Source organism: Hemitrygon akajei, chromosome 22 (genome assembly GCF_048418815.1).
Source record: "Hemitrygon akajei chromosome 22, sHemAka1.3, whole genome shotgun sequence".
In the NCBI taxonomy this organism is placed as follows: Eukaryota; Metazoa; Chordata; class Chondrichthyes; order Myliobatiformes; family Dasyatidae; genus Hemitrygon; species Hemitrygon akajei.
This window is the reverse complement of record NC_133145.1, coordinates 32,133,704-32,149,720: the sequence shown is the minus strand read 5'-3', so window position 1 is coordinate 32,149,720 and position 16,017 is coordinate 32,133,704. Positions and strand designations below refer to the sequence as shown.

Here is a 16,017-nt window from a genome sequence, read left to right as displayed (position 1 = left end):
ATTCATTATGATATTTATGCCAATTTCAATAAATACAATTAATCTTAGTAGGCTGCAGTATCAATTTAACAAAGTAATTCCCTATTTGTTTCTGTTGTTAACATCCTTGCCTTTTTGAAAGTGAACTTTCTCATGCATTTCTCCACAGTGAAGGATCAGGTTGATTTATTACCTAATTTCATGCCATAATTCAGATCTTACCTATCACATACTGTGTCCTTGAATACAGAGCTATGTTCAACATTAGTCATTTTATCATAATTGGCTACATTATCAATGATAAATCTGTCATTGGGATAATTCAGTCATGTGGAATCTTGTTTTGAACAGTGTACTAATGGTGTTGCTTAACGTTGTTTAAAATAACTTTTTTAAACCACCAGTATGGGACCTCGAGCAAGGAAAATGCCTGTCAAGCCTCAGGCATAATAAGCCAGTTCTGTCTGTGGCTATTAGTGAGAAGAATGTGATAAGCGGCTGTGAGAATGGAGAAATCCACATCTGGAACCTCGAATCAAACTCAATAGTTAAGGTATTCAAGAAAGAACAGATCAATTTTTTCTTCAGTGTTGTGTCATTCCTTGAGGATGCATTATCCCACTGGACAATCGGAATATGATGCAACAATAGGGACAGCATCAGCAATTATGTGAACTTATCCTCTTCTACAATTTAAAAGTAATCTTTATTCATAAAAAGATCAAACGTATGCAATGCAGATTATTCAAGGCAATTTTTTCATAACTATTATGTTCTCCCACTAACATTAGCCTGTAATCAGTTATCATTCATATACAATAATAATTGACAGTTCACAGACTTCAATTAATTAGTGCGTAATGGTTGGAGAGCTCCAAACTGTAAACATTATAGTGATTGCACACAACTTCAGCAATCCCTTAGTACATAGTTCTCGACCTCAGTGCATGCCAATTGCAGCAATTGATCACGAAAATCAGGGAGTTTTGGGAATGTCAGCGGGAATCTTTCATTGCATTGTTCCCTTTCCTGCAATAGATTTCGGAGAAGTAACAGTACAAGGTGCATTATGTAATCCACATTATTCAGTGTGTATCCCTGAAAATAACCTACACAGCAGAGCCTGCACTATGCAGTTGTTTGTAACAAACTTCCACAAATGCACTACATCTCTTCCTGACAAGGACACATTCTGGAACTCCCGATGCATCCATCACGAGGACAATATTCTCTGTGTCCAAAATCTGGCCATACATGACCATCATCTTTCCGGTTTGCATTAGCCAAGGAAAACCATGTGTGAGCAATCAACTGTGGAGGTTCAGCACTACCCTGTTTACATAACTATTATAAGGATGCCCTTCCCTTGGACAACATCGGTGCCGTGGAGAGGGGAGACTTGCAGCTTGGGCAACTGCCGGTCTTCCATAAAAAAAACCTTGCCCAGGCTTGCACCCTGGAAACTTTCCAAGGTGCAAATCCATGGTCTATCCAGACTAATGGAGGCCTACACACACACACATAAGAATACATTCTTAAACTTAATTCATATCAAGTACTCACTGAAGTTCTTGTTTTGCTTAGCTCTCTTAATGATGCTTAGCATTAGCCCTGCTGGTACATGTATGATCAAATAGTAACAGGCATGATGGGCTGAATGGCTTAATTATGCTCTTATGTCTTATGGTCTATGGTACTTAATGTAGGATCTGTCCATTCTATACTATACAGTATGCAAAATGCTAGTTTAAGTTAATTGTGCATTTCTCTCATTAGGTTGGTCGGCCACAGTATTTGTTTCAGTTGATGCATTTTCCTTTCCCAATATTCAGATTCTGAGTGGTCACCAGGGCCCAGTCACATGTTTGTCTTTCGACCAATGGCACTTGGTTAGTGGGAGCAAAGATGAAACTGTTAAGGCCTGGAGTATGATTGGCAAATTTAATAAATGTTTATTGACATTCAGGCATCCAAGGTGAGTCATTTGATTGAATGAAATACATACTAATTCTAAACTTTGAAAATTGTTTTTCCCCAGTGTGTTATGTGTTATATCTAACATCTGTTTTTCCATTACACAAGTTGAACAGACAATGATTATTTTCTCCATCATGGTGCCAGAAATTTCTCTGCCCTTTTATTCCTTAATGTCACAATATCGGTGCAAATCTCTCGAATGCTTTTTTTTGGAGAAAAAAACACCTTTTAAAGGCTGTGAAATATGTTAGTGCTAATTGGAAAAAGAAAACTTTGCTGTAGGATTCCCTTGTGTGTCACCGTGCTGGCGTTACTACGCAAACTTATTGGTGTTAGTACTGAGGCGCATCAGCCAGCCCTTAAGGGTGCAGTAAGATGAAGTGTGATATGGTGAACGGAGAACGGCAACAACCTGCCTAATGTAGCTGTGATCAGCAAATTGTGAGCAGCGGCATGTATTGGCAGATGAGGACAGGAATGATCCTGAGAGCAGTGACCAACATTGTGAGAGCTATTCAGGCCCAGGTGTCTAAGCTTGAGCCTGAATCTACAGATACCCAATTCAGCTACTTCACCGTGGGCATGTAAGACCTCAGCACCCAACAGTTTATCCACCTGAACTTCACTGGAAGTTCAGGAAGGTACGCTTCTATCTACCCTGAATGGAGATGCAATATCCATACAGATTATTGTTCCTGAAGAGAGTCAGGATTCATTTAAAATGGATTCAACAGTGGCTGGATGGGAGATGCCAGGGAGTAGAGGCGGATAACTGTTTGTCAGGTTGGAGGCCGGTGACTAGTGGTGTGCCTCAGGGATCTCTACTGGACCCAATGTTGTTTGTCATATACATTAATGATCTGGATGATGGGGTGGTAAATTGGATTAGTCAGTATGCAGATGATACTAAGGTAGGTGGTGTTGTGGATAATGAAGTAGGTTTTCAAAGCTTGCAGAGAGATTTAGGCCAGTTAGAAGAGTGGGCTGAAAGATGGCAGATGGAGTTTAATGCTGTGCTACATTTTGGTAGGAATAATCAAAATAGGACATACATGGTAAATGGTAGGGCATTGAGGAATGCAATAGAACAGAGTGATCTAGGAATAATGGTGCATAGTTCCCTGAAGGTGGAATCTCATGGGGATAGGGTGGTGAAGAAAGCTTTTGGCATGCTGGCCTTTATAAATCAGAGCACTGAGTATAGAAGTTGGGATATAATGTTAAAATTGTACAAGCCACTGGTGAGGCTAAATTTGGAGCATTGTGTACAGTTCTGGTTACTGAATTATAGGAAAGATGTCAACAATATAGAGAAAGTACAGAGGAGGTTGAACGAGTTAGGTCTTTATTCTTTGGAGCATAGAAGGTTGAGGGGGGACTTGATAGAGGTATTTAAAATTATGAGGGGGATAGATAGAGTTGACGTGGATAGGCTTTTTCCATTGAGAGTAGGGGAGATTCAAACAAGAGGACATGAGTTGAGAGTTAAGGGGCAAAAATTTAGTGATAACACGAGGGGGAACTTATTTACTCAGGGAGTGGTAGCTGTGTGGAATGAGCTTCCAGTAGAAGTGGTAGAGGCAGGTTTGATATTGTCACTTAAAAAGAAATTGGATAGGTAAATGGACAGGAAAGGAATGGAGGGTTATGGGCTGAGTGCAGGTCGGTGGGACTAAGTGAGAGTAAGCGTTCAGCACGGACTAGAAGGACAGAGATGGCCTGTTTCCGTGCTGTAATTGTTATATGGTTATATGTTATATAGCCCTCCATCCTATCTGTGAACTCCGAATGCCTCCAGTTCACATTCACAAGCTATTTTTTTTGTATAATTTGTCAGTGTGCATTTTCATGACTTGAAAGTATTGTGGTAGTTGGCTCTGAAAGCTGCACAGGGTGTGAGGGAACCCCAATAGAATAGGATTTCTGCCTTTCAATCGTTTTCTGCCAGTAAGTGGATTTTACAGAATAAATTAACAGGTCCTGCTCCTGGTTACCCCACTGTTGTAAACACACTCACTTCCATTCATCTCCAAGGTTTTACAAAGCTCAGGAACCCTGGTTAAAATAGAAAAGCTAATAAAGAGATGGAATATAGATTCCAAAAATTTCAACAACTGTCCTAACCACCAGAAAGAGGTCTGGCTGCCTGCCTTCTTCATTACTACCAGAATTAATGGCAAATAGATGGGGTTACTGTTTCAAATCTATTAATATTTTGCCTTTTCATAGTTTAATGGTTACCCTTGACTTAACCTATCACCCTTTATTATTTTTGATTTCCCTCATTGATTTACTTTGTATTTCAACAGCACAAAATGTCAGTTGAAGTTGTTAGAGTTTTGTTTATAGCCCTTTCACACTGCAGGTTGTTAGAATGTAATGTATGACCCTATCACACGGCAGGTTGTTAGAATGTTGTTTATGACCCTGTCACGCTGCAGGGAGGTACTCTGTCTCCATCATCTTTACCTACGGGTACTCAGCAGTTGCAGTGATGGGAAGATCAGAATTTTTGACCTGTACCGTGGCACCTGTCTAAGAGTGATGAGAGCAAGTGGCCGTGGTGATCCCGTGCTTTCCTTTCACCTTTCTGAAAAGAGGTCGGTATGATGTAAATTTCTAGAAACTAAGGAATCACATTGCCCGGTTCACTTCCGAGCACACTGCTCCTCTGGTTAATTGTGCCTTTCCATTGCTCATCCCTGCTCTTGGTTCACCCTTCCAGGTCCACTTCAGCTCCCACCTCCATCTCCGGTCAGCTCGATCTCTGCCCTGTCTTCTCTCCTTCAAATTGGCTGTAACTCCACCCTGCCGGGCCCACAGCTAGTCCCAAGTGTTGGACTCTGAGGCCCTTTACTGTTGCACGTTCTATGGTTCATTGCTGATTCGCCCCACATGGTTATCACCCTTTCAGCCTTGCTTGGTTTCCCACCCTACCAGGCCTAGGCGTAGTCTGCCACTCAGGATCATCCTGCTTCCATCGCGCTTCTCCCCACCGTCCACTATCAGTAAGTTTAACATGGGTCGCTCTGTCACTTGTGCTTCGCTCTAAGCCTGTAATTACCTCCTTAGTTAGTGGAACCATGGAGATATCCAGGCCCCACTCTTGGTTCAGCCATAAACATTACCCAATGTGTGCCTTCTTCTTGGGCCATCAACTCTCGGTGAAGCATAGGTCACTGATGACATCCCATCTCCATCGTCCAAAGTCGATGGTATGGTTGTTCATCAATGTTTCTGTAATCCACTGTATTCATTGTACAGGGGATTGGCCTACGCCAGAGCCCTATTGACCAGCCTTACCTGTTTCCATATCTCACAACAGTGACGTAGGGTTGGACTTTCAGAAGCCAAGTTGTGCCTGTAGAACCCCAATGTGGTCGAACCGTAATTTCCTCCCAAGGTTAGAGGCATACTATAGATGCCAGCCTTGTTAGAAATGATGGTAACATATGAATGAATGTAATTTTGTTTTCTTTCTCTGAGAATGACCGCAGATTTCTTCACTGTTCCATTTAGCATTGTAATAAACACTGTTGCTGCTGTGGTCGCATTTCACTTTGAGGATGTCACGTGGGATTACACAGCACCATCGTCAATCATCGAAAGTCCAGCACAAGAAGACTTATTTAAAATGGCACCATTGAGGAAACAGCCACACAGTTATGTTCGTGCTCAGCGCATGAGAAGAATTGGTTCTACCAATGAAAAGATCTATCATAGACAGGAGTATATCACACAACAGGGTCTGTCCCATCATACACGCTTAACGTCAAGCCGATGTATGCAACTGGCACAAAGTAAGTCTTTTAGAAGTTCTCAGATAGTGATTTCTAAAATATTTAAAAAATCTCAGTTGTGATTATGGGATCTTATTACATTGAAAATTTAACACAGTTAAGTAAAGATAAACATGATGTTGATTGATATTACTTTGGAGTTGGTTTCCTTCAAGATATTATTTATCTTTTTGTTACTCTTTGGAAGGAATTCAGTCAGATTCTATGAAAGTTCCAAACTTGAGGGAATTTCAGTATCACGGTCCAGAATCAGTGCTTGTTAACCAGAAATCAGAATTTCTATCCAAACAATCACCAACTGGTTGTGTGTCCATTGGCCCAGAAGTGTTCTCTCAAGGAAGAATAAGTGATTATACACTGTCCAGCAGTGATTATGGTGAGATACTAAAAAAATTTATATTCCTATATTTGATTTATATCCAAATAAATTTTAGTAGGTCAGATAAATAGACTGTGATGATATTCTTCCCTTTTGCTTCTTTGACTGGTGGCTTATTGTTTCCCCTCAATAAAGCATTCTCATTTATGAACTTTCGGTACTAAAAAACAATCCAGAATTGTTGTTCTATTAGCAGCACAATACTCTCATGGAAAAACATATTAGGATTCCCCGTTTTAAGTTCTTTAGAGTAAAACTCAAATTAAAGAAAGTTCTCATTGATATCTGAACAGCTGCCCAAAAGGTTGCAGACAATGTGGGGAAATTTGAAACTTTCAGTTAGTGACCTGAAACATTCAATATTTTATTTAAAGCAACGACGATTACTCATTAATTAGGTAGGAGTGATCACCTGTCCAAGTTTGGGAATCTTGAATGTGAAGGGCAGCCACTCAGCAACAAGACAGAAATGCCTCCTGATTTTGTGGGGCTTAAGCTAGATAGGTTCTTTCAGCTCCTACAATATCTTGCTTTGTTGCTGGTGATTCTATATTTCTTCAGAGTGACATATTGGGTAGAATTTAGTTTTATTCCTTACATGCTCCCAGTAATATTATTGTGGCATATTTGCAACCTGCTGTTTCATCACTATCACAGTAATTGAAATGGCAATCTTCTTCACTGGGTTTTGAGTCCCTAGAGCTGGTCTCCCACATATACAGCAGAATTATTCAGTAGTCATCAGGGAAAAGCCATTATTGACTTTATCTTTCTCTAAGTCAATTTGCTAATTCAGCATGGTCTCAGGAATAAGTTGTGCTTGTTTCTGTAGCATGAATGGAACTTTGCCTTCCCTGACTTAAACGATTGAGCTGGTGCAAATACCGGGAAAAAGCAGTTAACATTACTCTATTCATAGTGTATAAAATTGTGTCAAATATGATCCATTTTGTTTATCAAATTCTCTCAATCCACAACCAACAGGCAACAACAGTATATCTGGGTTTAACCTCATGATGAAAGCACCCTATCTTCTTTGCCTTTTAGTATGGCTGTAATAAAGAAATTGATGAACAATAATTTCTTAAATGAAGATAAAACTAAAATACCTTTGGTTGGTCCCAAAGCCAAGAGAGATAAACTTGGGAACTTGGCTCCCTTTGTAAAATAAGAAGTTAATTAGCATGAATGTTATCCTTGATTCGGGTTTTAATTTTCAATCCCACATGAAGAAATGTGACTAGAGCAGCATTTCCACACTTAAGGAATATTGCAAAGTTTCTGTCATGTAATGGTGCTAAAAAATTAATTTATGCTTATATATTGAATAGACTAGATTACTTGTTACTGATCTTCCAAAACAAACTATTGACAAAGTTCAACTCACTCGGAATGCCACTGCTAGACTTTAACTACAAGTAGGATAAGGGAACATGTCAATCCCATTCTAGCTACTCTGCATTGGCTTCCTGTATCTTTTGGAATTGATTTTAAAGTTCTCTTACTTATTTTTAAAGTTCTTAATGGTCTGGGACGAGAGTACATTACAGAATTGTTTTTGTTGTATAATCCAGTTGCCTTCTTCCGCCGGTCTCTTAAACAATCTCCCTCAAAAGGTAATTGGCCAGTCAGCTCTTTTTAATTACACTCCCAAACTGTGGAATTCAATGCCTAAAACTAGAAGTGTTTGCAGACCCAGTTGACACTTTTAAATGTTGGCTCAAAACCTATTTACTTAACCTTTTAACTAACATCTTGTCTTTTATTATTTTTTCCCATATTTGTACTTTTATCCCACTGTAAAGCACTTTGAACTATATCAACTGTATGAAAAGTGCTCTATAAATAAAGTTATCATTATTATTATCTTGGGTTTGCATTTCCTCATCTCCTTAATTGAAGGGAATTTTACAGCAATAGAACTAGATCGATATTTGTAGCATAAACAAAATAGTCCACAGGATTATTTCAGCTGTGACAAGGATGCTCAGGCTCATCATTACTAAAGTGTTAGTTAAAAAAAAAAGCATTTACGTGCATTTGCTGCTAGTATTTTAATTATAAATTCTGAATATGTCAGTTATTCGACTGTCTGTATAAGTTACCAGTCATGGCTCAGTGCCAGCAATCTTGCCTTTGGTCTGAAGTTTACTGTTCAAGTCCAAATCCTGTCCCTTTGGCATGAAGTCTATGTTCCCACACCAGGGCAGTAGTGAGGGCATTGTATGAGAGGCTACATTTTGGATGAGACATGCCCCCACAGGGACATGTATAGAAATATGACAGCCTTTTAAGTCCTTTAAACAGATGCATGCATACATTCCTTAAGCTGCTTAATAAATTAAGAGGGACTAAAGTTCCTGTCCCCGACCCCACATCAACACCATAGCTCTCATGTAAATGCCTTTGGTATAAACACAAAATACCTGGTGACAGCATTTTGAAGAGCATAGTAAATTTAGTATATCATCGTAAATGATTATCTCTCTACTGTCACTTTAAAGGATTATCATTGCTTTTTGAGGGATATAGGGTGAAGTGGCTTCTTTGCTTCACACAATACTTCAAAAGAGTGAAATGCACGCAAAAGAATGCAAAGAATATAGAGGGTTATTTTAAAAAGATGTTTTACCTGATTTCTATTGCACCTTATTATGAAGGCCACTATGATATATAACAAGTTTAAATTTTCGTTTTTTTCGTCTTTGTATAGATAAAAGGACTGATTCGTTGTCAACAGCTTCGAGGTTTCTATCAGCAAGTGAGCAAGATATTTTAAAGCAGATTAAAAAAAACAGGCTGTCTAGGCCAAGAACTTCAGAGAAGATCTACTTGACTGTCAGTGCTATTCACAGCAGCACTGGATTTAGTGAAACAGAAATAAACACTCTCAATAATATTTCACTCTCTGTTGATTGGGGTCAGCACCAATGTCCTTTGAAAGATATGGAGAGAAGATTTATTGCTAAAAAGCACGCAGTTAAAAGCAGTAAAATAATTGAGAAGGGCACTGAATCAACTGAAGAGTATGTTGATATCCAACCCGATCTTCCCAGATTTGATTTTAAAAAGCAAAAACCTATGCAGAACTTTGCACTTCAATCCCCCAACACAAAGTGCTTTGCAATAAAGCCAATGATTAAACGATCAAAATCAACTCTAGGGTTTGTAGAGCCTGTCCAATCTTTCAGTCAAAAGAAAAGGCCACAAACTGCATTTGAAGACATAATCAAGAAAAACAAAGTATCAAATGATTCAAAAGAAAGAAATCAACTCAGCGGCTTCTTGGTTCCAGTTTCTACGATACCCTCGGTAGCTGCAAAACCGAAGTCTGAACAGAGTGTAAACATTAACCCATTTCGAAATAGGAGTGGCTTCAAACTTCGGACGCCGAAACAACAAAAAGAATATGAGGAAGAAATAATTACAGAACAGAATATGAACCGACAAAGACTAGAACAGGAAAAGGGAATAGCTAATCTGAAGGCAATAAAGAAATGTTCTTGAATTTGGACAGAACTTGCCTACAGACCATAGACAGAATACAGCAGATAAAGTAATACAGTAATTGAGCAGAAACCTTTTGCAAGATGCAAGTGTAACATTATAAATGTCATTTTTTTCTGTCCCCTTTCATATAGGTTATTTTAAAAGTTGACAAAGTAAATAAATCTGTAAAGATTTGAAAAAAAAACGAAGGCAGGATAATTTGTTGTGATAAAGAATGAGCCGGTTTGTATTATGAAGAAATAGCTTAAAAAAACATGATTCGTCAGTAATGAATGGGAAGTTTACATGCCTCTGCTTGTATGTCCTTTCTGACTGCATGGAAACCAGCTATCATGTGCATGGATACGGTAATGTGGGATCATCTCAAAATTCTGAATAGTCATTAAGTAATAATTAGTTCCTACTGTTTCAATTGGCATTGTAATGATAAGATGGATGATAACTACAATGATTTGATATTGCTTATAAATACATGCAGTTTATAGGAGGTTGTGAAGGACCAGGGTAACCACATAGGTCAACTGAGATATATTCTTAAGTAGAATTAAAACTGTTAAGGATTTAAACCCAGTTATCTTTGTTACTAGACCTTGCAGAAAGATTTATGAATTGCCAACAATGAGGGAGCTTGGATTTGGAAAAAAATAATTGAGTGCATCCTTGGAAACAAACTTCTGTTTCCTGTTTTTGCCAGAGACAAGAGGACAAATCTAGCTCTATCTATGTATCTATATTCATGAGGACTACTGCCTACTTGACTCTTTGGTCCACTCATCCCTCTACAACCAACTCTCTCTTAACCCTGGACCTTTCCCCTGCCTTCACAATGGATGCAACATTTGTCCTTGCACTCCCTCCTTCAACATCAGCCAAGGATGGAAACAGTCATTTCAGGTGAGGCAAACGGTCACATATATCTCCTCCAACCTTGTCTACTGCATTTGGTGTTCCTGATGTGGCTTCCTCTACATTGGCGTGACCTAGAGTTGACTCAGCGACCGTATCTGCAATGTCCATCCTGAGGTCCTAGTGTCCACATTCCCAACTGTCGGGATGAAGTCTACAGGAAGCTAGAGGACCAACACATTATATTCTGCCGGGGCACAACTTAATGGCAAGAATGTTGAGTTTTCCAATTTTGGGTACTAGACCTTGCAGAAAGATTTTCGGAATTGCCAACAATGATGGAGCCTGGTTTAGGAAAACCAATTGAGTGCATGCCTGGAAACAAACTTCTTCTACCCCTTGTTTTTGCCAGAGACAAGAGGACAAATCCAGAACCAGACAGCCTAGATACAACTTACGGTACACACAGTAAAGCCGTTAAAATTGGAATGAAGCGATGACGCAAAAGGGAAATTCAGGAACAAAAATCGAACAAGGTTCTCTTGCCTGTCACTGAAGACAAGTAAACATATTGCACTACCAATCCCCGAAGGTTTTGTGGGCTCAAGTTGAAAAAAAACTAGAGTGTGTCATTTAGCACCTCACACCTCTTCAGTCATATATGATCGCTCCCCAAAATACATATCCCTGCTTTTGACACAACTTCCTTAATACCTTGGCATAACAAAATGTCATGGCTCTCATGTTTTAAGATGTGATTGATTTAGCATAGATTGTTGTTTGCAGAAGGATTTCAAGCTTCTTTTAGCCTTTGCTTGTAGAAGTATCTCCTAACTTCATCCTTGGAAAGCCAGGCTCAAATTTTTAAAACGTCCCTCACTCCCAACCAGTGGGATCATCTTTATTGCAACCACCCCCCACCAACTCATGTACCCCACCTGCACGCTCATCCTTACATTTTGAAAGCTTGAATCGAACCACCTTTTAATCATTTTTATTTCAAAGAATACAACTTGATTTGTACAATCTTAAATAGGTCCTGATGTAGGGTTTTACGTAAAACCTTTCCTCCCACAAATGTTGCATATCCCAGAGTCCCTTCGGCATACTGTTGCTTAAATCTTAATTATTAATACAGCTTGGTAAATCAACATAACACTCCTTCCAAGTCCCATAGTGCGGTGCCCAGAATAGCTATCATAATAAAATAAACTGCATTGTGATTGTCTTGTCTCCAAGTATTCCACTAATTTGGCATAAACTAGAACAAGAATAAGCAGCACTTTCTTCCTTTCATGTTGGAGAATCTACATACCGAGAAAACCTTCCCATTCTTTTTCACCAGACCATTTCCCTTAATCCATTAAAAAATGATATTCTCTTTCAATTATAGTTCTACTTAAATTGTGTGACTCCCCATTTCATCCACAGGTTTACATTAAATGAAGCATATGATGCTATTGAAAGCAGAGCAGGTTCGTATGAAATTTATTGCCATTTATTATATCTGTGTACAGTATTTTCCAATTGAACCATCAACAACGTATTTCTAAATAATATCAACAGTATGTTGTTCCTTAGACCAAAAGGACCTTATTTGGATCATGTTATTTAAATCCTACGATATTGCTTATGTAAATGAAAATTAAAAACAAAACAGATGCTGATAAGCCCACCCACTGCTGCAAAGAGCAAGTGCAGAAATCCCCTGGCCCCTACCTTCCATATCACATTCAATAGACAAGTGGTCACAGTTTCTGCCTGTACCAATAAGATTCCATCAACTAGCTCTGCTTCTCCCTGTTCTCTCCTACTCCTCATGGCATTTTCCCACTCTATGGTTAGAACTATAACACCTGTCCTTTCATCTCTCTCCTTCCTAAACCATTCCCACTCTGACCTTTGTGGCAGTAGTTGTTGGTGCCAGATCTCGCATCTTCTCACCCCATCTCAGCCAGGCAGAGTTCCCCTAGTCCGTACCTTTCCCCCTATGGGCCTTCGTATCTGGCAGAGCGTCCATCATTTCTGCCAGCAGCTAATCTCCCCCTCACCCCATTCCGTGTTCCACAAGGACCACTGCCTTCATGACTCCTTATTCCACTTATCCCTCTACAACCAACTCTCTCTTTCCCCTGCCCTCACAGTGGATGCAACACTTGCCCAAGCACCTCCTCCCTCACCACCATCCGGTGATGTAAATAGCCCTTTCAGGTGAGGCAGAGGTTCACATGTATCTCCTCCAAACTTGTCTACTGCATTCGGTGTTCCTGATGTGGCTTCCTCTACATCGGCATGACCAAGAGTAGACTTGGCAACCATATTTGCAATGGCCATCCGGAGTTCCTAGTTGCAGACCATGTCAACTCCACCCCTCCCACCTTGATCCATCCATTTTTGGCCTTTCCTACTGTCAGGATGAAGTCTAAAGGAAACTAAAGGAGCAACACATTAAATTCTGCCTGGGCACAACTCAATGTAGACTGGGAGACCGTTTCGCTGAACCCCTACGCTCTGTCCGCCAGAGAAAGCAGGATCTCCCAGTGGCCACACATTTTAATTCCATGTCCCATTCCCATTCTGATATGTCTATCCATGGCCTCCTCGACTGTCAACATGAAGCCACACTCAGGTTGGAGGAACAACACCTTATATTCCGTCTGGTTAGCCTCCAACCTGATAGCATGAACATTGACTTCTCTAACTTCCGTTAATGCCCCTCCTCCCCTTCTTACCCCATCTCTTTATTTATTATTCCCCCTTTTTTTCTTCTCTCTGCCCCTCTTACAACCACTCCTTGCCTGTTCTCCATCTCCCTCTGGTGCTCCCCTCCCCCTTTCTTTCTCCCTCGGCCTCCCTTCCCATGATCCCTTCCCTTCTTCAGCTGTGCATCCCTTTTGCCAATCAACTTTCCAGCTCTTAGCTTCATCCCTCCCCCCTCCTGTCTTCTCCTATCATTTCAGATTTCCCCTCCTCCTCCCACTTTCAAATCTCTTACTATCTTTTCTTTCAGTTATTCCTGACGAAGGATCTCGCCCAAAACGTCGACTGTACTTCTTCCTATAGATGCTGCCTGTCCTGCTGTGTCCCACCAGCATTTTGTGTGTTGCTTCAATGGCAAGAATATTGAGTTTTCCAATTTTAGCTAATGCCCTCTTTTCTTTGTTTCCCCTCTTCCACCCCTACCCTACCTCTGATCCTCGGGTCCTGCATCTTCCTCACACACCCTCTAAGCCCCCACTCCACCCAACTTTGTCTCCTCGTTGGCATTTAAAAACCAGTCTTATACGGTTAAAATAAATCTCTATAATCAACCAGCACTTTCATTTCTAACACCTGCCAAGTGTTTGTCCAATGGCCAATATGGAATATACATTCTGGTTGCATGTATTTGCACTTTATTAAATGTATTAAATTAAATCTACAACTGCTCATTAATTCAAATATCTAATCAACCAGCCATGTGGCAGCAACTCAATGCATAAGTTCAGAATGGGGGAGAAATGTGATTCAAGTGTCGTTGACTGTAGAATGACCATTGGTGCCAGATGGGGTGGTTTCAGTATCTCACAAACTGCTGATCTCCTGGGATGTTCACGCGCAGCAGTCTTTAGAGTTTACAAAGAATGGTGCAAGAAGCAACACAAAATCCAGTGAGTGGCAGTTCTGTGAGTGAAAACACCTTGTTCATGAGAGAGATCAGAGAAGGGTCAGACTAGTTCAAGCTGACAGCAACTCAAATAACCATGTAGAAGAGTGTCTCTGCACACACATCAAACCTTGAAGTGGATAGGCTACAGAAGCAGAAGGTCACAAACGTACAATCAATACTTTATGAGGCAAGGAGGTACCTAATGAGCCCCAATAGCCCCGAAGACCATGAAGGTAGTTTTTTAAATGCATTTGTAGACTATGATAATCACTGGTGAGGTCAACATTTATCACCCTTTACTAACTGGCCTTTGAACTGAGGGACTAGCTGGAGTAGTTTGGACTCAACTGCATGACTATATGTGCTATCAAGGCTAGTCTTGACAAGGAAAACTAATTCCATTCCATAAAGCAAATTAGTGTACCATTAACAATGACGACACAAACTTAAAATGCTGTGAGATGGATATGCATTGTCCAAGGCTAGGAAGGGGGAGTTTTGCCAAGCTCAGCTATCTAACACAACAGCCAACACTTCTAGAGATCAAAGAGTTGTTTCTGAGTAAATTAAACTTCCCACCAATATTCTTTATTCAGCTTCTTGTAGTAAACAGGAGCCACTCTTCAGTTCTTAATGCGAATTGCAAGCAGTAATTAGTCTGAAGTTAAAAGGACAGCTTTGCAGTCAAACAACAGTGTATAGAGCAGAGTCTCTTGGCCCACAGCACAGTGTTGGCTACTCAACAGATGTACTGCAAGACAATGGGGTTATATTAACTGGCTTGCATCAAACCAGACAATACTGGCTAAGTTACTGTATTTAGTTCAAGGAAACTTGCAGACCAGATCAATGCTATCACCTAACACGCAAAATAGCTGATCTGTCAATAGTTGGAAAATTTGTGTTCTCAAAAGATCAGCATTCACAGCATTAATTAAGGGTCTTTGGGATCTCTGTCACTTAGACATTCTGTGTGAAAAGATATCTGGAAAAAATATCTCGTGTGCAAAGTCACCCAGGTGGATAAAAAGTATAAATGTAAGATTGCAGTCGGACTTGTTAGGAAGGGTCAAGGAATACTAAGGAGAATGACAGAAAAATAGGGTGACTAGAATCCTTTCCTCTGCCTTCGATTTCTGCAATGTTCATTTGCAACTATACTTTGTGTTTTTGAAATAATTTGTAATTTGGAAATCTTTCATAAGATAGAAAACCTGAGTTTTAAATGTATTTTAACATTTTTATCCAAATTTAAACAGCTATCACTTAAGTATTTCTACAGTTCCTAATTACCCAGGAGGTTATTTCAGCCCATTGAGTCTTACAATAAAAAGCAGTCCCATTCCCCCTTTTAATTTCTCAGTAGCCTTTTTTTGCATACTTCCTTCAACTCTTCATATTCTACAACTCAATGTCCAATTAATTCAGCAACATGCACAACCTTGGGATGCGGTAGGAACCCAAAACATCTGTTGAAAACCGCTGATCGAATTGCTTATATTTAGTATGGATGGGCTCGAAAGGTCGTAAGGCTTATTCCACGCTGCATCTCCAAATAAATAAAACCTCCCTCTATGTCCATATTATATCGTTACACTTGTTAAACAGTTCTGGCTGTATTTCACCAAATAGCATCTCATGGGGAAAAACTCGATAGATTTTTCTATATATTTCGTACACCAGACTATTCAGTCCTTCAAAGCCCTACTAGTTCCCAGAGCAATCTTATTCCCGTGGCCTATTTTATCTCATACACATGCCCATCACTATCTTCACACTCAGGGTTTCGTAATCAACCGAAGCAGGTGGCAGTTCATCCACGTTAAAAGTACATAATAAGGCAAAATAAGTCGGTCGGCCGGCAGTAACGTTTCCCT

At 39.9% G+C, this 16,017-nt stretch overlaps 1 protein-coding gene across 1 annotated transcript in view; it reads left to right on the top strand.

The window, feature by feature from the left end:
• Positions 1-10,262, top strand: part of fbxw10 (F-box and WD repeat domain containing 10) — a 71,278-nt gene extending 61,016 nt beyond the window's left edge. Inside the window, exons 9-14 of the mRNA XM_073026626.1 lie at positions 384-532; positions 1,812-1,954; positions 4,398-4,556; positions 5,476-5,756; positions 5,944-6,132; positions 8,849-10,262. Coding sequence (XP_072882727.1) covers positions 384-532; positions 1,812-1,954; positions 4,398-4,556; positions 5,476-5,756; positions 5,944-6,132; positions 8,849-9,642 — 1,715 coding nt within the window. The 3' untranslated portion in view covers positions 9,643-10,262. The remainder of the gene's footprint in view (positions 1-383; positions 533-1,811; positions 1,955-4,397; positions 4,557-5,475; positions 5,757-5,943; positions 6,133-8,848) is intronic.
• The last annotated feature ends 5,755 nt before the right edge of the window (positions 10,263-16,017 follow it).